The 22,702-nt window shown below is 32.5% G+C and overlaps 1 protein-coding gene and 1 long non-coding RNA gene across 3 annotated transcripts in view; one reads left to right on the top strand and one right to left on the bottom strand.

Moving 5' to 3' along the window:
• LOC127709737 (BTB/POZ domain-containing protein KCTD5-like) overlaps positions 1 to 22,702 on the bottom strand; it is a 134,747-nt gene that overhangs the window by 49,507 nt on the left and 62,538 nt on the right. For both annotated transcript variants that reach the window (XR_007985719.1, XM_052215410.1), the window contains exon 5: positions 8,835 to 8,960. Coding sequence is in view for 1 of the 2 variants with exons in the window: in XM_052215410.1 (XP_052071370.1) it covers positions 8,835 to 8,960 (126 nt within the window). In the remaining variant the exon portion in view is untranslated. The remainder of the gene's footprint in view (positions 1 to 8,834; positions 8,961 to 22,702) is intronic.
• On the top strand, positions 735 to 20,922 carry LOC127709768 (uncharacterized). Its single transcript, XR_007985751.1, has 2 exons — positions 735 to 1,850; positions 20,686 to 20,922. It is a non-coding gene; the product is annotated as an uncharacterized LOC127709768 (long non-coding RNA).

The raw sequence follows: 22,702 nt of genomic DNA on the forward strand, positions 1-22,702 counted from the left end.
TTTAATCCTTATATTTGACAGCAATACACCAAACTACATAACAACCTGGGATTCAGTAAGATCAATGTATAATTGAGATAGCTGTATAGTGTTATGAAAATCCAAGTTGATTTGAAAAAGTTATAGAAATAATTAAAGACGACTATCTGAATTTAGTCAAAACTGAAAATTCTTGCTTTTTTTTTTACCTATTAATTTACTTCTTTAACTTCCCAGCAATGAACCAACTACCAAATAACCTGGAATTTTGTAAGATCAATATTTAATTTAGTTAGATGGGCTGATTCAGACCAGTTGAGACTAAACTTGAAGGTCAAGACTAGTCGAGACAGGTTGAGACTGGTCAAGACTGAGTTGAGACTGGTCAAGACAGGTCAAGACTGGTCGAGACTGGTCAAGACTGAGTCGAGACTGGTCAAGACAGGTCAAGACTGGTCGAGACTGGTCGAGACAGGTCGGGCCTTGGTAGAGACCATTTCAGACTACACCAAGATTATAAATTACTGAATCAGACTTATTAAGTAAAGTCGAGACCAAAGTCGAGTACAGTTAAGTACTGTCGAGACAAGTCAAGTAAAATCTGTGCTCGACTTTACTGGTCGAGCACAAAAACTGGTCTTTTCAGACTCTGAGCAGTTTGTAGTGATCAGGGGCCAAAAAGGGGTAACAAAATTAAGATTTTCTGGTTTCCAGACAATAACTTGAGTATAAATAAGGCTATGGATCTCTATGAAATTGTACCACAAGGTTCCGTACCAAAAAAGGAAGGTTGGGATTGATTTTGGGGTTTATGGCCCTAACTGTTAAGTTAAAAGGGTCCAAAAACAATATTTTTCTGTGGTTTAATTCAAAGTCTTGAATTCTTGGGGTTCTTTAATATGCTGATTATAGATTTTGAATTGGTCCAAATTGAAGTCCAAAGGGTCCAAAATTAAACTTTGTTTGATTTCATCAAAAATTGAATTATGGGGGTTCTTTGATATGATGAATCTAACCGTGTATTTAGATATTTAATTGTAGGGCCCTTTTCAAATTGGTTCAAATAAAGGTCCAAAGAGTCCAAAATTATACTTTCTTTGATTTTAAAAAAATGAATTCTTGAGGATTTTTGATATGCTGAATCTATCCCGTGTATTTAGATTTTTGATTTAGGGACCGGTTTTCAAATTGGTTCACATTGAGGTGCAAAGGGTCCAAAATTAAATCAAGTTTGATTTTTAACAAAAATTGAATTCAAGGGGTTCTTTGATATGCTGAATCTAAACATGTATTTAGATTTTTGATTTTTGGGCCCAGTATTCAAGTTGATAAAAATCAGGGTCCAAAATTAAAATTTGGTTTGATTTCACGCTCCGTTTTTTTTCATCTTAAAAAATTTACAATTTCCAGATTTTTTATTCATTTCTGTTACCAGTAACCAACTGGGAACAGAGATTGATTAAGGGAAGGGCATGAAATATAAGGGTAATTAGTAAAAGGTGGTGTCTAAGAACGCAAATCGTGGTATGTCACAAATTTCAGTAATTAGAAAACCGTGGATTTTTTTATTTATATAATGACTTTGTGTCAGAAAATTTAGACTATAAATAATATCCAAAGCGCAAGAATAGTGGAACACATTGGTACAAAAAAACATGACTGGACATCTACCTAGTACGATGATGCATCAGCACATTGATGACTATACATCGGCGCATTGCAAACAGACACTTTATGAGTGCAATAATAAAAAATAATTTTGTGCAAAAATTAAAATAAATTGTTTCGCCAAGCGCAGCTGGATACGACCGCAGAAGTCCAACCCTGAAGAGTTGGGGCAAAAATGGACACAATATTCGCGCTTGATACAGGTCTGAATTTGGATTGTAATTAAGTATTTTACACAGAATAACTGTAGTCAAAGAACTTAGAATTGGTTATATGATTTGAATTTATATTCAAATTTTTGCTTTTGTGCAATACACTATGCTGTTGGGAATTGCAACCCCCCTCCCAAAAGAAAAAAAATTACCCCCCTTTTTTTGCTTTTCTGCAATACACTATGCTGTTGCGAATTAACCCCCCTCAAAAAAAAATTTTGGCAAAAAATATAAAATATTTGAAGAAATTTTCTTTTTAATTTCTGAATATTTACCCCCCACCCCCCCAATTTTTTTTTCACCTCCCCCCACTTTTTCACAAAAAAAAAAAAATCTTTCCCTCACGATATGGTCATAATCTGAATTCAAATTTCCAATGGAGTTTGCAACCATAATTACCCATTTAAATACATCATAAAAGTCTTAAAATAGAAAATGACATACATAATCATGGCTAAAATTAATATTCCTTAATCAGCATTTTTAAATAGTAACTTCTAAAAATAAATTGACAGCTAATCACCTCAAGACAATACAACATTTCTTTATACATAATTTAAAAGCAGTGTAAGGGAGGTAATCCAAACATAACATTGTACTTTTTTTAATTGTCCATTAACCAAGAAACCCTTGTTTTTCCCCTAATTCCTAAACAGTTTGAGCCATAACCCCCCAAAGCAAATCCTAACCATCCCTTTGTGGTATGGAAATTTGTGGTATAATTTCAGAGAGATCCATACACCGTTCAACAAGTTATTGTCTGGAAACTAGAAAAATGCTTATTTGGGCCCCTTTTTGGCCCCTAATTCCAAAACTGTTAGGACCATAACCCCCAAAATCAATCCCAACCTTCCTTTTGTGGTTATAAACCTTGTGTTAAAATTTCATAGATTTCTATTTACATTTACTAAAGTAATTGTCGGGAAACTAAATGTCTTTGGAAGACGACTACGACGTGATACCAATATACGACCGTAAAATTTTTTGTGGTCGTATAAAAATATAATAACAGAGTTATAATGTCCCCCTTGTTGCACATATTTTATCTGTCCAAGGTCATAACCTAAAAATTTGTTTTTTGTTTTTTTGTTTTTCAAAACTTTTTAAAATTATTTTAGAGTTGAAGAATATTGTGACATTGTAACCTTTGATATGAATTTTGTAAAAATCTGCCAAGAAATTTACAAATGAGAGAGCTTACAATGCAAATTTCAATATAATTAATATTTCTAAGGGCAAAACTCTTTTTAAAATAATTGATCGGCAATGACTTTCAAACTTGTCCTAGATATTGCTGATATAAACCTATAATATAAGTTATATAAAAATCTGGCGAGAATTGTACACATGAGAGCATTAACATTGCAATTTTCCATATAATTAATATTTCTAAGGGCAGAACTCTTTTAAAAATAATTGATTGGCACTGATTTTCGAACTTGGCTGAGACATCACTGATATAAACCTACAATATAGGTTTCATAAAAATCTGGCAAGAATTGTTGTACACATGAGAGGGCTAACAAATGCAATTTTCCATACTATTAATATTTCTAAGGGTCATAATTATAACTCTTATAAAAATTATTGATCGGCACTGATTGTTGAACTCGTCCGAGACATTGCTGATATAAACCTACAATACAAGTTTCATAAAAATCTGGCAAGAATTGTACACATGAGAGCGCTAACAATGCAATTTTCCATTTAATTAATGTTTTCAAGGGCATAACTCTTTTATATAAAATGCTTCGCTGAGCGCAGCCTGATACGACCGCAGAGGTCGAACCCTGAACAGTTGGGATAAATTTGGACACAATATTCAAACTTAAGTAAGAGAATGGAAACTAAAAATTTTGCAATCTTTCGATTTATAAAGGGGCATAACTCAATAATAGTTAAAGTGACACTACCCAAATTCAACTTGATCTGTGTTTTATCTGTGGAAGTAAAAATTAAACATTGCATTGTATAAAGCATTGATTGTAGTTGATTCAACTTTAATCAATGAATGTGGTCTAAGAACTTAAAATTTTTAAATTGGACATTCACCTATTATGGTCCAATATCCAAAATCTAAATACATGGTTAGATTCAGCATATCAAAGAACCCCATATATTCAATTTTTGTTGAAATCAAACAAAGTTTAATTTTGGACCCCGATTTGGACCAACTTGAAAACTGGGCCCATAATCAAAAATCTAAATACATGTTTAGATTCAGCATATCAAAGAACCCTAAGAATTCAATTTTTGCTAAAATCAAACTAAGTTTAATTTTGGACCCTTTGGACCTTAATTTAGACCAATTTGAAAATGGAACCAAAAATTAAGAATCTAAATACACGGTTAGATTCGGCATATCAAAGAACCCCAATAATTCAATTTTTGATGAAATCAAACAAAGTTTAATTTTGGACCCTTTGGACCTCAATGTGGACCAATTTAAAAACGGGGCCCAAAATCCAAAAACTAAATACACGGTTAGATTCAGCATATTAAAGAACCCCAAGAATTCAAGAGTAAAACCCCATTGAAATTGGTCAAGAAATAAGCAATTTATACGAAGTATCTTCTTTTGCACAATACTGTGCAATTAAATATTTCTTGCTATTGCGCAATACTGTACAATTGACAATTTCTTGCTATTGCGCAATATTGTGCTATTGGATATTTCTTGCTATTGCGTAATACTGTGCAATTGAAGATTTCTTGCTATTGCGCAATACTGTGCAATTGAAGATTTCTTGCTATTGTGTGCAATACTGTGCAATTGAAAATTTCTTGCTATTGCACTATACTTATTATATAATAATTTACACATCCTGTTTGGTGTGTATCTCCTACCATATCATTATTATTTGCTTTTAAATATAAATCAGAAATAACCAACTTAAAATGGAAAATTTTAAAAGAAAGAAAAAAAGGAAAAAAAGAAAAAAAATGAAGAAAAAAAAAATCCCCCCCCCCAAATTTTTTGAACCCCTTTATGATTCATCACCCCCAAACTCAATCCCAGCCTTCCCTTTGTGGTATGGTACCTTGCAGTACAATTTCAGAGAGATCCATACACTTGAACACAAGTTATTAGAAAATAGAAAAATGTGTTTTTTGGCCCCTTTTTGGCCCCAAATTCCTAAACATTTAGGGCAATTACCCCCAAACTCAAACCCAGCTTTCCCTTTGTGATATGGAACCTTGTAGTACAATTTCAGAAAGATCCATACACTTACACACAAGTTATTGTCCTGAAACTAGAAAAATGCTTGTTTTTTTGCCCCTTTTTGGCCCCTAATTCCTAAAATATTGAGGCAATTACCCCCATCATCAATCCCAGCCTTCCCTTTGTGGTATGGTACCTTGCAGTACAATTTCAGAGAGATCCATATACTTGAACACAAGTTATTGTCTGTAAACTAGAAATATGCTTATTTTTGGCCCCTTTTTGGCCCCCAATTCCTAAACGTTTCGGCAATCACCCCCAAACTCAATTCCAGCTTTTCCTTTGTGATATGGAACCTTGTAGTACAATTTCAGAAAGATCCATACACTTACACACAAGTTATTGTCATGAAACTAGAAAAATGCTTGTTTTTTTCCCCTTTTTTGGCCCCTAATTCCTTTTGTGGTATTGAACCTTGTGGTAAAATTTCATAGAGATCCATTCACTTAAACTAAAGTTAGAGTGCGAAAACCAATGTGTCTTCGGACGACGCCAGACGGCGACGACAACGACGACGACGACGACGCCAACGTCATACCAATATACGACCACAAAATTTTTTTTGCGGTCGTATAAAAATTAAGTGATATTTAGAAGAAAATAAAAATTTTGCATTTTTTCCATTTATAAAGGGGCATAACTCTAGATCGGTTAAAGTGACGCCACCAAAATTCAAACTTGATCTGTGTTTTGTGGTAATAAGCATTGTGTATAAGTTTCATAACATTTGGTTGAGGCAAACTTAAGTGAGAGAACGGAAACCAATTTTGGGACGTACGTACAGACTGACAAGGGTAAAACTTAATGCCCCCACCGCTTCGGCGGGGGCATAACAAAAGTTTAATTTAGGACCGTTTGTACCTCGATGTGGTATTATCTAACTAATAATGAAAATAAATACAGGTTTAGATTCAGCATTTCAAAGAAACCTACATATATTCAATTTATGTTGAAATCAAACAGTTTAATTTTGGACCCCGATTTGGACCAACTTGAAAACTGGGCCCAAAATCAGAAATCTAAATATATCTTTATTAATAGACAATATAAGCTAAGTTTTGAAAGGAGTTCACCTAATCAAAAAAACATATATAGCATTCAGAAAATTAATTTTTACAGAATAACAAACAATTTACAATTTACCAAAGAAAAGAAAAAAAAATCAAAAATTTTATTTATCATTAATACAATGTCTTTTAAAAACCTATAAAACTTATCTGTAATTATCTTCAAAAAGTCTAATAATGAACAGTAAAGGAGTAGGCCCGGTAAGACCCCTTTTTGGCCCCAAAATGTAGCAGTTTTACAAAATTGTTAAAATGTAAATTTTTAGCTATTTATTGGAAAGAAGAATACTTCTGTTACATAAATATGGGCTGTTTTTGACAATGCACATGTATCGGGTACTAGCATCATTAAGTCATGCAAAATTACTGAAATCTTTGAAATTTTAGCAGTTTTGGTTAATTTTTAGACGGTTTCCATCTTAAATGGAATTGGCCGCATTTGTGTTCATTCTTAATATTTAAATGTAAGTTGTATTTTATTAATACATAACATATATAAAGGTTGAGAATGAACACGGATGCGGCCACTTTCATTTTTGACAAAAACCATCTGAAAAGTGACATATTATGGCATATTTGATAGATTTTTCATATCTAAGCTTGAATTTGAGCGTCTTTAATGACTAAATCAGTTCAAATCTTTCACATACACTAATTGAATCGACTGAAGTAGACACTTAAGTGTTTAAAAAGTGTCCCAAATCTTTCATCAGATGAACCTGAATTTTGAGGCCAAAATCAGCCCTTACCGGACCTACTCCTTTCTAACTATATTTACTACTATATAGCTTTTAATCATCAACACTTAGAAAACAGAAAATTTTCAAATAAATCTGTCACTCAAGATAAGACATTAACCATATGTTTAGTAAACTGATAACAGGACATATAAACAGGTGACAATTATCTATAAAGGCTTAGTGTAATCAAACTTTATGTATATAATTAACAATTTCTGTTCAAAGGAAAAAATTCAATCACAAAAAAATACCACTTATGGATATTAAAAAGGGCGATAACTCACAAACGAGAAAAGCTAAAATCGTGAAAATTGAACTTGACCTTCATTTAGTCGCACGAAACAACATATCAAAATTTGGTACGCCCACCGTACATCCCCAAATCAATAACCGATTTTTACTTTGAAAATCCGGTTAAAAAAAGATACAGAATCACATCTAATTTTAGAGAAGAAATTATGTATAGATATAGTTTGAAATTAACTGTTCATTATTAAATATTTTAATAAAATAATTTGAGGTAAGTTTTACAGATTTTTTAAAGACTTTTTATTAATGAGGAATGATATTTTGGAAATTGTTTTTTCATTTTTTTTGTAAATTTTTTTAAGAACTTTGTGGTAGGTTTGTTATACTGTATAAACTAATTTTCAGAATGCTATATATATGTCTTTTTTTTTGATGAAGCGAACCCCTTTAAAAATTTTGCTAATATTGTCCATTAATAAATACTTGTTTCAAAATTCCAATAGGGAACACATATTATATTATTGTTGTAAATTATTTACTACAATAACATTAATAAATAAATAAATAAAATTCTTGGTGTACTTGGATATGCTGAATCTAATAGTGTATTTAGATTTTGGATACATATTGGACCATAAAAGGTACAAGTCCAATTTCAAATTTTTAAGTTCTTTAACCACATTCATTCTCTGTAAGAAACCAATGCTGTGTCAAATATTTAATCACAATCCAAATTCAGAGCTGTATCAAGCTTGAATATAGTGTCCATACTTGCCCCAACTGTTCAGGGTTTGACCTCTGCGTTCATACTAAGCTGTGCCCAACGTTTTTATTTTTATTTTCATTGTAATCAATTACAATACGATTACTTGTAATCAGAAATTGCATGATTACTGATTACATGATTACATTGCAAAATGTAATTGATTACAGCTTATCTGATTACGATTACTGAATACGATAACCCCATGCCGGATCTGTTGATAATTGTAACCTATATTTTTGATTATTCATAGATATTTATGGAACTGATTTTAGAAGTTAAATAGACCACACTTGCATTTCTTTTTTAAATTATTCAGATTTGATTTATGTCTTTTCTTTGAAAAAAAGGTATCTTATTAATCCATCATTATTCATTTTTGAAACATATTTTATAGATTAATTTTGTGGTCCTACATCCTGTTGATACTATGCACTTATATTTTGGCATAATTTTAATATATTAAGAAATTTAGAGTTCTCAAAATCCTTTACAGCCTGGTGGTTATAAGGACCACCAAAACTACAAATCTGTTGGTCCCAGTTAACATTTGGTGGTCCTGTTTTTGCAGTAAATATTTTGCAGTCAATTATTTTCAAAGGTTTAAATCAAACAAGACCAATTTGCACAATAATTATATGGTTCCATATCAAATCTTGATATACATTGTAATTAGAAGCTATACTAAATACCAAAAGGCTTAAAAAAAGAACAAAAACATCACAAACTTTAATTCGGACATTAGCTACCGGTATATAGGACCACCACTAAACTTGAAATTGCTGGACCTACCTGATTTCTGGTGGTAAGGACTGACAGAATCACCAGTTTTCAAGAACACTGAAACTTTGGACAACAGTTGACCATTTGTATAAATAAATTGGACCAATAATTTCACAATTTACAGTAATCAGAATAGCCCTAATATCTCACCTTAACTTTATCTGTAGACTCTGACTCTGTTCCATTTATGTTATTAGGACATTCTTTCGACACAACACATAAAAATTCTGCATGATCTTCACTGCCATAGTTATATTGTGATCCTATATTAACCAGCTACAAAATATCACAGAAGTAATTGAAAAATGTTTATACTGTATTTTATTATCATTAATCAGAAAGTTTGAACAAGTTAAACTGTGATTCCTTTGCTATAAGTATTCGAAAATGGGAAGTTAATGAGTAATGGAACAGAAAACGCATCACACTGTCAAGAATGTTTACATAAAGCTTGAAACCGAATTTCAGAAAGGATTGATTTGAAGATTCTTAAGACAAATGTGACTAAAGTTTCTTAACAGCCATTAAGTATAAGAATACGTAAGTATCCGTTTCTATGAATTAATTGAGCAACAAATCTGAAAATGCATCACATTGTATAATATGCTTACATGAAACTACCAAATTTCAGGAAGCTATGATTGTAGTTCCTGAGAGCACACAATGAAAGCCTAGGCATGAGTTCAAGTCTAATTATTAGGCTCAAATAGATTAAGGAATTTCAGTACTGTAGATTTGCAACCATCAATTGGGAATTTGACAACAACAACTTTTTTATTTCAGTACTGATATTCTTATGCAATTTTCTTGAAAAATGGTCAAAATGGTCAAAATGAAATATATATAAGTTGTTAAAATGCAATTGTGCAACATGGTTGCCAATGACTCTGTCCTTCAACTGTGAAATTGATAGCAGATATCATCCAATCAAAAGTAACATTACAGTTATTGCATTGGATTTAGAATCATATAAAACAGGACATTTTACAAAATTTCAAGTCAAGAAATGATAGAAATCTTTCCCTAATCTAGCTGATATTTCCCATTATGTTGATTGTGTTTGATAGTTTTTCTCACTAGTTCAACATTCAAATGAATAAAAACATTTCAGGAAAAAAGATCTATAGGCTTTCCTATCCTGGAGATTCAATAAGCTGAACGTAATCAGTCAATATTTGTCATGTGATAATTAACAAACAATAGTGCACAGGCTGAAATGTCTTGCCTGCTTTATTGACCATGATTGATTTGATGTTGAAAGTCTTCAAAATAAAGGTTTTACTGCAAGTATCACATAAGCTTAACATTATCAATGGTCGATGACAATAAGGTCAAGGTCAGATAAACCCTGGCATATATTCATGTACACTTTTAAATCATTCCATAAAAAAAACAAATATAGTTAACCTTTTGTTTATAGTATGAAAGAAACAAACCAAACTGTGAAAACTAAAAATTGACCACTGAACCATGAAAATGAGGTCGATTATATGATATATGACAGACAGACATGTACACCTTACAATCATTCCATGCACCAAATATAGTTGACCTATTGCTTATCATATAAAAAAATAACAGTTTAACCAGGCAAACTATATATAAACCAATGAACCATAAAAATTAAGTCAGGGTCAGATGAACCCTGCCAGACAGTAGATAGATATAGGAAGATGTGGTATGAATGCCAATGAGACAACTCTTCATCCAAGTTACAATTTATAAAAGTCAACCATTATAGGTCAAGGTACGGCCTTCAACATGGAGCATTGGCTCACATGGAACAGCAAGCTATAAAGGGCCCCGAAATATTACTAGTGTAAAACCATTCAAACAGAAAAACCAACGGTCTAATCTATATAAAAATGAGAAACATGTATGAACTACATAAACAGACGACAACTACTGTAATCAGATTCCTGACTTAGGACAGGTGCAAACATTTGCAGTGGGATTAAACGTTTTAATGGTACCAAACCTTCTCCCTTTTCTGAAACAATAGTATAACATCACAACATAGAAAAACACACTATAAAATATCAATTGGAAGGCTTAACTCAATCAAAAAACGTAAATTAACACACAATGAACGAATAAATTTGAACTGTGACACCTGAATGCAAATACACAGTTAATAAAAAATTACAAGGGATAAATAATTAAAGTCAAAAGTAAATAAACAGGTTTAAACAAAGTTAAAGTATGATATCACTGTGAAATGTCAAACAGACAGGCATGTAAACACTACAATCATTCCATACACCAAATATAGTTGTCCTATTACTTATTGTATTTGAGGAGGACCAAACTACAGAAACTTAAAATTGACCAATGAACCATGAAAATGAGGTCAAGGAAAAATGATACCTAATCATCCAATACACCAAATATAGTAAACCAATTGCTTATAGTGTTTGAGAAACAGACCAAAACACAAAAACTAAACATTGATCAATGAACCATGAAAATGAGGTCAAGGTCAGATGAAACCTGTCAGACTGACATGTACCAATTACAATCATTCCATACACCACATATAGTTGACCTACTGCTTATAGTACCTGAGATACCGACCTAATCACATAACTTTAACCTTGATCACTGATCCATGAAATGAGATCAAGGTCAGGTGAACTGTGGCTGGCAGATATGTAGACATTGCAAGGAACCCATATGCCAAATATAGTTATCCTTTTACTTAAAATAAGTGAGAAATCACATGATAAAAAAATCAAGCAGTCGCTGAACCATGAAAATGAGATCAAGGACAATGTACATATAACAGACGGAAACTTTGTAATATAAGGTATCTAAATACAAGGTATAAAGCATCCAGGTCTTCTACCCTTTTGAAATATAAAGCTTTAAACAAATTGTTTAAGAGTCATAAAGGGCGTGTTACATATAATGATTATGACTAGACAAAAGTAAAGAAGCAATAATGATAATGCTTAAGATATTATGGAGTTAACTATAGCAGTAGTTTCTTATTGTAAATAATTTATAATAAATCAATTTATTCATGTTCAAATGAAAGAAGCCAAATAAATCTGTTTTCTGTATCTACTCATAATAAGTGAGAAATTCACATTACAAAAAAAATGTAATTTTTTTTCAAATAGTTGCTGAACCATGAAAATGAGATCAAGGACCATGGACATATGACAGATTGGAAACTTCATAACATAAGGTATGAAGCATCCAGGTCTTCTACCTTCTGAAATATAAAGCTTAATACAAATAGTATACACTGCTGCCTCAGGATAGTAATCCCTATGTCTCGCATTCTGCAACTTAAGTCGCAGGCAAGACAAAAACTGGCAGTGACTAAGGCTCACACTACTTCTGAATCATAGGGAGGAGTGACTTTCTCTTTTTGAAACTGACAGGTAGAATTTGCGAGACTCAAAAGAGAAGTGCTTGTTTGCTCGTGGCGCTATAATGTTTGGTTTTTACAATTAAATGTCTTGCCAATTGCATTCTATTTATTTAATAAGTTCTTTCCATTTTTCTGTGGATAGACTTTGTTTGTTCTGATAAATTTTTTTTTTCCTTCCGCCACTTTTTTCATGTTGAGATTTTTTCAAGTTTGGTTAGATATCGAAAAGATTTTTGGCACATGATTTTTAACAGTGAATACGCTTTGGCAGTTTACACTGTGTAACTATTCATATATCCTCTGAGAATTATCTCCCTGTACACTGTTTTTCTTGCTATCGTTACTTCTTCGCAAACGTAAAAGAAATTGACAAATTTATTTTTTCTAAATTGTTCTTTATTTCATCAGAATATTCAATTTTGACTGAAGCAATATAGTCTCCATATGAGAGTTATTTCCCTTTCTGTGTTTGACATATATAAATGTAACTCATGATCTGCAAGTTACAGAGACCTAGAGTATTTTGTTTTGATGTCCTTGGTCCACCAAAAGAAATTTAAGGCCATGGTCAAAGGTCAAGGTCATGATCTAAATTTTAACTGTTGATTGTTTTAGTTTTTCCTCAGATACCATAATCAATGACAGAAAAGGTACCAAAATGTTCGCTGCAACATGTTGTATCTGAAAAATTTTGGTCAGAATGGTACTGTGCCTTTTAAATTTTCTCCCTAGGAAAGATTGAAATAAGTTGGTAAGAGAAATAACTCATTAACCATGTATGGTAGAGACCTAGGGTTTAGTGATTTACAATCCTTCCTTTATGGCCTTGATATTGAGGTCAAGGTCAAATGAGAATTTGACATTTTAGATTTTGACCTTTGCTATAATTTCATACTTGTACATGACAAAGCCATATGTATTTTGCATGAGGTTGTAGAGACTTATGACCTTGAAAAATGTCAGGAAGTAGCTTTTCATGGAAAAATACTTAAAGACTATAAATTTTTTTCAATTGGCATGCATAAACCTATCATTTGACCTTCTGAAACTTATCTCTTATTTCAGGCAAAAGTATATAGAAATCGAGTATTTTTGGAATCAGCATGAAAAAATCTATGATTTGACGCCAGCAGTAACTTTGAGTAAACCGGAAGTGGCTTCTTATCAATGATTTAGAAATTTAATGTTGGAAAGACCTTCAATGATAGGTTTTTAATTCTTTTTTGTATTGTTCATTACATGCCTGAGAATACCATTACAGTAACAGCTGTCTCAATTTGTCTTAAATTCTCATTTATAGATACAGTAATTATTACAGTATCACAATTTTACTTTTCCACTTGTCACTGTTAGGAACTACCTACAAAATATCTAGCACAATTGCATATTTAAAGAAGAAAAAAGAAAAAAGAAAAAGTAATTCCTTGCCTTTGCATTAAAATAGACTCTTATAACTAAGGGAAACTTACTAAATGTAAATTAAGGCATGCTGAATGCATATTTTTCACTATTGGGATCATTATTCTCCTGTTAGCTATGCCATTCGTGAGTTTGTATTGAATACTGATTTCCATTAGATCTGGTCTGCCTCCGATCCATTGTTCATATAAAGTTTTTAAATATTTCCACAAATAATCAATATTTGACAAATGATTTTGAAAGGAATACGACATTTTTAATGCAATAAATGGATCAAACATTAACTAAAGGCAATTTCAATCAAGTTCTCATGAAGTTTGTCACATATTACTCATGGTGTGTCATGCACAGCGTGTAACTGTGTTTGCAGTAACAAACAAAGGAGATTAAATATGCATAGCTAAACATTATATCATGACTTTTTCTAAGGACACATGATTAATTCATTGTTTTATTTCATGTATATTGATTCTATCATGCATCTTGAAAAGTATTTATCACAGATATTTATAAGACATTGGTTGAAGAATATTTATAACTTTAAATGAAACTGGACTAGTCTGTAATAGTAGTAATGTACAAGTCAATGTTCAATTTATGTTACAATCATACAGTAAGTTAAAATCTTTCTCTGCTTTATTTTTCCAACGGTTACCACACATTCCTCAAAGTCAAAGTCTTCTTCCTTAGGGCCTTCAATGGATATGTGCATAAGGCAGTTGAGGACTTCTGACTTAATCTGTTTCTCAAAGGTGTTTTGAATCTATTTAAGCAAGAAAAACACCTTTCACATTCAGCTCTTGAAACTGGCAAAACAAGACATATTGTAGCAAACCTAGACAGACAAGGGTATAAATGTCCAAGAATGGCAACTTTGTTCATTCTCTGTCTGAATGTCATTTCCTTGCAATCTTTAACCAGCAGTGTCCTCATTGTTTCCAATTCTTCTAACACTGCAATTTAGTGCCAACTGACTTCAAATGTTTAGCCAGAGTCTGAAAAACAAAGAAACAAAGAATTCCTTATTTAAAAATGTAAGAAGAACAGTTTTCTAATGTCCCCCGCATTGCAGATACTTCATCTATTCAAGGGCAATAACTAAAAAAAAACCCTTTTTTTGTGTTCATTAAAACTTTTTACGAATATCTTAGAGAAATGAAGGCTTGAGAGCATATACAATGCAATTTCCAATGAGTATAACTCTTTTAAAATAAATGGGGAATGTGTCCATGAGACACAGATGATGCCCTCGCTTGCCTATAATATTATAAAGGGGCATAACTCTAGAAAGGTAAAAGTGATGTCATCAAAATTCAAATTTGATCTGTGTTTTGTGGTAATAAGCATTGTGTATAAGTTTCATTACATTTGGTTGAGGCAAACTAAAGTTAGAGAACGGAAACAAAAAAGTCAGCAATTTTTTCATTTGTAAAGGGGCATAAATCTAGAACAGTAAAAGTGACGCTACCAAAATTCAAACTTGATCTGTGTTTTGTGGTAATAAGCATTGTGTATAAGTTTCATAACATTTGGTTGAGGCAAAATAAAGTTAGAGAACGGAAACCAATTTTGGGATGTACGGAGAGACGGACTGACATACAGATGGACATGGGTAAAACTTAATGCCCCCTCCGGTACAGCGGGGCCATAAAAATATTTGATTGGCTCTGATTTTTGAACTTTTCCAAGACATAGCTGATATAAATATGATAAAAATCTGGCAAGAATTGTACACATCAGAGCGCTTACAATGCAATTTTCCATATAATTAACATTTCCAAGGGGCATAACTCTTGTAAAAATTAATGATCGGCAATGATTTTCAAAACTATCTGAGACATTGCTGATATAAACCTTTGTTATAAGTTTCATAAAAATCTGGCAAGAATTGTACACACAAGAGCGCTAACAATGGAATTTTCGATATATTTAATATTTCCTAAGGCATAACTCTTTTAAAATTAATTGATTGCCACTGATTTTCGAACTTGTCCGAGATATTGCTAAGTTTTATAAACTGTTAACACAGAGATATGTCTCGCTTATTTGTAATTTTGATAATGCAAATGTTGAAATTAAAATAGAAATACTTTAACATGGAAGTTATGCAAATATTTAAAGTCAATGAACCATGACTGAAGGTACAGGGCTAAACAATCTCCATGGAAATGATATGTGCCAATGCTAATACAACTGCATACCAAATACCATTGACTTTTCATAAGTCGTACTCTTTAAACAAACCTAAACACAAACATAAACTTGTAAACTATGTAAAAGTTTCAAAGTCAATGAACCATAATGAGGGGGTGGGGTTATAATATCTCCATGAAAATGAAACTTGCCAATACATTTGCATACAAAATATCATTGACTTAACATTAGTGGTTCATCTTAAACGGACCTTATCACAAGCTAATACATATGTAAACTAAGCAAAAGTTTCAAAGTCAATAGACCATGACTGAGGGGGCGGGCCAAATATTCTCCAAGGAAATGAGATGTGCTTATGCCTACACAACTGCATATCAATTAACATTGGCCTACCACTAACGGTCCCCCTTAAACTGACCTAATCACAAACTAATACATGAAAACTAAGCAAAAGATTCAAAGTAAATAGACCATGACTGAGGGGGTGGGGCCAAATAATCTCCATGAAAATGAGATATGCCAATGCTTATACAACTGCATACCAAATATCATTGACCTACCACTAGTGGTTCCCCATAAACTGACCTAATCACAAATTAATACATGTAAACTCAGCAAAGTTTAGAAGTCAATAGAACATGACTGAGGGGGCAGGGCCAAATAATCTGCATGGTAATGAGATGTGCCAATGCTAATACAACTGCATACCAAATATCATTGACCTACCACTAGTGGTACACCATAAACTAGACCTAATCACAAACTAATACATTGTTGACGCCACCGCCGATGCCAGAAACAGCATACCTATGTATGACTCCGTCAAGGCGAGACAATAAAACCTGGCAAGAATTGAACACATGAAAGCACTAACAAAACCCAACAGATGGACGCCCAGTATTTCTTTGTTCCCAACAGCGTGTCATGAGAGGGAACAAAAATGTAAGCATCTTAAAACAGTCATGAAAGTGCATATTTCATGTGTATATTTTGTAGTGATAAATGAAGTTATTATTTCTTGCAATATTTTACATAAAAAGGCAATTTAGTTGGACTACTCTTCAATTTCATAATGAAAACAATTTCTAATAATTTTAATACACACATTCAGTTTGATATGTTGAATCCATTCATTAAAAGTTGGGTCATCTGCACTAATGAGGTCTGGATCCATGACAGATAGTGCATCAAGTACAGGGTTGTCTGGAAATCTAACTGCCTTAGTCTCACACAATACTCTGAAAGGATTTCAAGACAGCTTGGCAATGACTGCATGTAACTTGGTGGTTGTTCAATCAGTCTGGTGGTTGTTCAATCAGTCTGGTGGTTGTAATTTCAAGTCGTATCAATCGATGTAAAGTCAAATTCTGATTTCTACAAATATAGACACTTTAAAGTTAAAACATGAAGTTACAACCAAAAAAATCGTGTTCAATTAAAGAACCTTTGTGAGCACGGTCACATACCTTACACCCCACATTGTCACTAGGCAAACAAAATTTCACCAAATTCCTAATTCAAAGATTTACAAAGTATTCAAAGAAGAACTCCTACAAAAGTCAAACGATAAACATTTCTTGTGGATATGTATATCTACATATTATGTCCTTATTATCTACAAAACTTCATCAAATTCTGTTGTGTGGTTTAAGAGGAGTTGCGATGACAAACTGTTGCAGTAGTGTATCTAAGCCAAAATTCTTCAGTTCAAATGATCTATGATTTCCTGTGGATATGCACATCTACATAGTATGTCCTTATCATCTTCAAAGTTTCATGAAATTCTGTTCTGTGGTTTCAGAGGAGTTGTGATGACAAGAACAGACAGATCAAAAACATTATACCTTATGGAACAAAGTTCCATGTGGTATAATAATCTAATCAATTGAAAACATATTGGTTTTGTTATAAGTCCAATTGTATACATCTAGTTATTAAAATTTATTATATTTCTGTAAATCCTCAAGTTGTCTCCTTCTATTTTTTGAAAGAGTTGTCTTTCTTGGTACATGATAGTAAATACATATGTAGCTACTTTTTTCCATTAAATAAAATGAAATAATTCAGATATTTGAGTTAAAAATAAAAGAAGAATATGTCTGTGGACACGAATGCCCCTGCTCAAGCTTTGCAATTTTCCAAGTTAAAAAAGGGCAGATAACTCTAGAACAATAAATGACTCACAACCCAAATTTGAACTCTCTCTGGGTGATGTAGTTCTTAGCCTTGTGTATGAATTCATAAATTTGAATCAGGGCTCACGCTACCAGGCGACTAGGGCGAAGATGTCGCTTTCCCTTCTGTCACTTCGCTTTGCCAGACCCTCAAAAGCGAAAAACTAGTCGCCCTGTGGTTTACGATACTCGCTTTCAGTCGCTTTCATCTTCGGCAATATTCAATTTTTACCAAGTCGATGAAACAGCAATTTTTCAGTAAAAAGTAAAGAAATTCAAAGACATAAACGATTTATTTTCTTCAGAAAAGAGGTTAAAGCATTGATTTTAAATTTGGTTGCATGTTATTTCATAAAAACAATTTTTTATCACTTCTGGTACTTGTTAGAGAGCGTACAATAAATCATTCTTATTTTCGGCAAAATAAGTTGGTTACTTCATTAGAACGTGATGAAATTTGCCTGAAGTAAATTTGTTATCAAAGTATTGCATTAAAAACGTCATATTCCTTTCCAAATAGCGTGTCAAACATCGTTTAATTTTGTAAATTTTTCTTCTTTGTCCGCCATTAAAATATTTGTACTAAACTACTGATAGGAACTGGACCAGCTATGGCTGAAATCTGGATTCTTACAATAATGACTACTGAAGAATGAATGGCACAGCTGACAGAGGAATATTGATCCCAAAAGGAAAAATTACGCATTCCATGCGCATTAACATACTTTTGGTTAGATCTACTTGATTAATGTAAATATTTCCATGTATATGAATTGTTTCAATTTTATATTAATTAAAATTGCTCAACTCTGGGACTACTTTACTATGTCCAAGCTTAACTGTGTTAAATTTATATCTTATATATATATCTTTTATATGAGAATTTTAACCACTGAATTTCACAAACATAACAGAGTATATTTAAAATTGAAATAACAACTTTCTTTTCCTTTTTGATATAAAAAAAATCTTTTTTATTATTGCTAGATATTAAACTGTTTTTTTTTCTGACAAGAGGACTAATATGATTGTGCAACTAAAGATGATAAAATTAAATAACTTTGAATTTGAACTGTTACTTTTATTGTACTCCCAGGTACAAATTGAGCAATATAAAAAAATAAGATACATATGGCCCTTTGTATTATAGTAAAACCAAACATTGTAGCGCCGCGAGCGAACGAGCACTCCTCTCTCAAATCTCACCACTTCTCCCTCTCAGTTTCAAAAAGAGAAGTCACTTCTCCCTATGATTCTGAAGTAGTGTGAGCCCTGTTGAATGAGACAAACTTAAGCTAGAGTGCCAAAACAAATTTTTTTGCAATTTTCCAAGTTATAGAGGGGCATAACTCTAGGACAGTTAGTGACTCACTGCCCAAATTTGAACTCTGTCTGCTAGTTTTGGTTCTCAGCATAGTATATGAGGTTTATAAAATTTGGATGAGGAAAACTTATTATATAGGAAGCGTGTGAAAAAAAAAAAGAAATTGCAATTTTCCAAGTTATAAAGGGGCATAACTCTAGAACTGTAAGTGACTCACTGCCCAAATTTTAACTCTGTCTTTGAGTCTTGGTTGTTTGCATTGTGTATGAGTTTCATAAAATTTGCATGAGTAAAACCTAAGTTAGGGTGTGGAAACGAAAATTAAACGGAAGGACAAACAGAAGGAAATATGGATGGTCAAGAGTAACATTTAATGCTCCCAATGTCTACAGCCGGGGCATAAAAATATAAAAGGCAATGAAAGGTTTTGTAAACTCACTTAGAATGTTTTTCATATTCTGGAAAGGTGTGGCAGTACGTCAAACAGCATATGGATAGAAGCAACAAATTTGGTAGTGTTAACAAATATTGCAAGATCAGCAGCATATAAATGTATTCAAAAATTACCCATGTATAACTACAGTTTATACAAATATTAAAGAACCTTAGTAAGCACACTCACATACCCCACACCCCACATTGTCACTGGGCAAACAAAATCTCACCAGATTCCTTAGTTCAAACACTCACAACTCCTACAAATTTCAAACGATAAATAGTTCTTGTGGATATGCACATCTACATATTATGTCCTTTTTATCTACAGTTTCATAAAATTGTGTTGTGTGGTTTCAGAGGAGTTGTGATGACAAACTGTTGCAGTAGTATATTTAGGCAAAAATTCTATGTTCATAGGGCTCAACTCCTAGAAAAAAGTTGAATCATAATTTCATGTCGATATGCACATCTTCATAGTATGTTCTTATAATCTACAAAGTTTCATGAAATTTTGTTGTGCGGTTTCAGAGGAGTTGTGATGAGAAGAACAGGACTGACGGACGGAAGGACAGACAGAGGGACGGACAGACAGACGGATGGACAGACAAAGGGACAGACGGGTCAAAGTTCCATGGGGTATAAAATGCACAAGGATTAGAGTTTTCACTGTATATTATTGATAAAAGAATTATTACCTCAATTTCATCTGGTAAAATCTAAAAAATTGTTGCAGAATGTCTTTGAACTTCTTTGAATATAGATTGTTGTCAGTATTTTGAGCAGCAGCTAGTGCTAACTGATAAGCTATAGAATGGACATTGAAAAGTTCAGGATAACTCTCTTTCAGCAACCTGGAGAAACAAAAATGAAATACATGAAGATGTCAATAAAGATTTAAAACATAGTTCACTTGTTATTATTTTTTGTTCTTGAAACACAGTAGATAATGAACTAAACATTATCATAATCCTCAATTTCTGCATAAAAAGTGTTCAATGAAATTGTTAAATAAAAATAATAAGTTGCTTCGCCCGGCGCAGCTGGATACGACCGCAGAGGTCCAACCCTTAACAGTTGGGGCAAAAATGGACGCAATATTTGCGCTTGATAAAGGTCTGAATTAGGATTGTAATTAAATATTTGACACATAAAAGGTTTCTGACATAGAATAACTGTAGTCAAAGAACTTAGAATTGATTATATAATTTGAATTTATATTCAATTTTTTGCTTTTGTGCAATACACTTTGCTGTTGCGAATTGACCCCCTCTCCGCCCACGAAAAAAAAAAAATTTACCCCCCCCCCTTTTTTTTTGCTTTTGTGCAATACACTATGCTGTTGCGTATTAACCTCCCCCCCCCCCCCACACACACACACACTTATTTTTGCAAAATGAATAATATTTGAAGAATTTTTCTTTTTAATTTCTGAAATCTGAAATGAGAAAAAATTTACCCCCTACAATTTCCCCCCCCCCCCCCCCCCCCACCCCTTTTTTCCCCCAAAAAATTCTTTCCCTCAAGATATGGTCATAATCTCAATTCAAATTTCCAATGGAGTTTGCAACCATAAAAATTTACCATAGTGCTAACTTAATTTATATTATAATAGAATTCAAAATATGGTGTCAAATCTTTCATATGTTTTTTTTTTGTAAAAAAAAAAAAGATGCAACATTTGCAGATATTTTTACTGGTCTTAAGCTTCCTTTATAAATATGCATTTCTTTAAACATAATTTAAAAGCAGTGTAAGGGAGGTAATCAAAACTTCTTTGGATTACCTCCCTTACACTGCTTTTAAATTGTCTTAATTGTTCATTAACCATTACTTTATACATAATTTAAAAGCAGTGTAAGGGAGGTAATTCAAATGATGTATTTGAATTACCTCCCTTACACTGCTTTTAATTATGTTTTGTACTAAAGTATTTGTCCATTAACCAGAACACCCTTGTTTTTCCCCTTTTTTTGCCCCTAATTCCTAAACGGTTTGAGCCATAACCCTCCAAAGCAAATCCTAACCATCCCTTTGTGGTATGGAAACTTGTGGTATAATTTCAGAGAGATCCATACACTTACACACAAGTTATTGTCCAGAAACAACAAAAATGCTGGTTTTTGACCCCTAATTCCTAAACTGTTGGTACCATAACCACCAAAATCAATCCCAACCTTCCTTTTGTGGTATTGAACCTTATGGTAAAATTTCATAGAGATCCATTCACTTAAACTAAAGTTATTGTGCGAAAACCAATATGTCTTCGGTCGACAACGACAACGTCATACCAATATACAACGTATAAAAAGATAATTTCTAATTCACTTAATTGACTTACCCCAGACGTTTTTTCAACCATTACAGAGGCACTATCTGAACCAAGTCCAATCAGATGCTCTGTTGGCAGATGAACATCATTGAGAAATTTGTCCATAGCATCCCTAATAGTCACTGCCTTTCCATCTGGTAATTCAACAATAAGAATGAAGTCTTTACCTACAAATAATAACACAAATCAATATACTTATAGAAAGTGTATGTTGTTCCTGAACACAGATTTGAAAATTGAATCATATAAAGCATTCATATTAAACAATGAAATTATTTTTCAGAAATTTTAAAATTTACGTGTCTCTAGACTGCTTTAAATATACCGTATGTAGTAATACTAATATACATGCATAATTATATAAACTGTTATCACAGAGATATGTCTTGCCTATTTGTTATTTTCATAATGCAAATGTTGAAATTAAAATAGCAATACTTTAACATGTAAGTAATGCAAATATTCAAAGTCAATGAACCATGACTGAAAGTACAGGGCTAAACAATCTTCATGGAAATGAGATGTGCCAATGCTAATACAACTGCATACCAAATACCATTGACTTTTCATAAGTGGTTCCCTTTAAACAAACCTAAACACAAACCTTAACTTGTAAACTATGTAAAAGTTTCAAAGTCAATGAACCATAATGAGGGGGTGGGGTTATATAATCTCCATGGAAATGAAACTTGCAAATGCCAATACATTTGCATACAAAATATCATTGACTTAACATTAGTGGTTCATCTTAAACTGACCTAATCACAAACTAATACATATGTAAACTAAGCAAAAGTTTCA

This window comes from Mytilus californianus, unplaced genomic scaffold, assembly GCF_021869535.1.
Source record: "Mytilus californianus isolate M0D057914Y unplaced genomic scaffold, xbMytCali1.0.p SCAF_7, whole genome shotgun sequence".
Taxonomy (NCBI): Eukaryota; Metazoa; Mollusca; class Bivalvia; order Mytilida; family Mytilidae; genus Mytilus; species Mytilus californianus.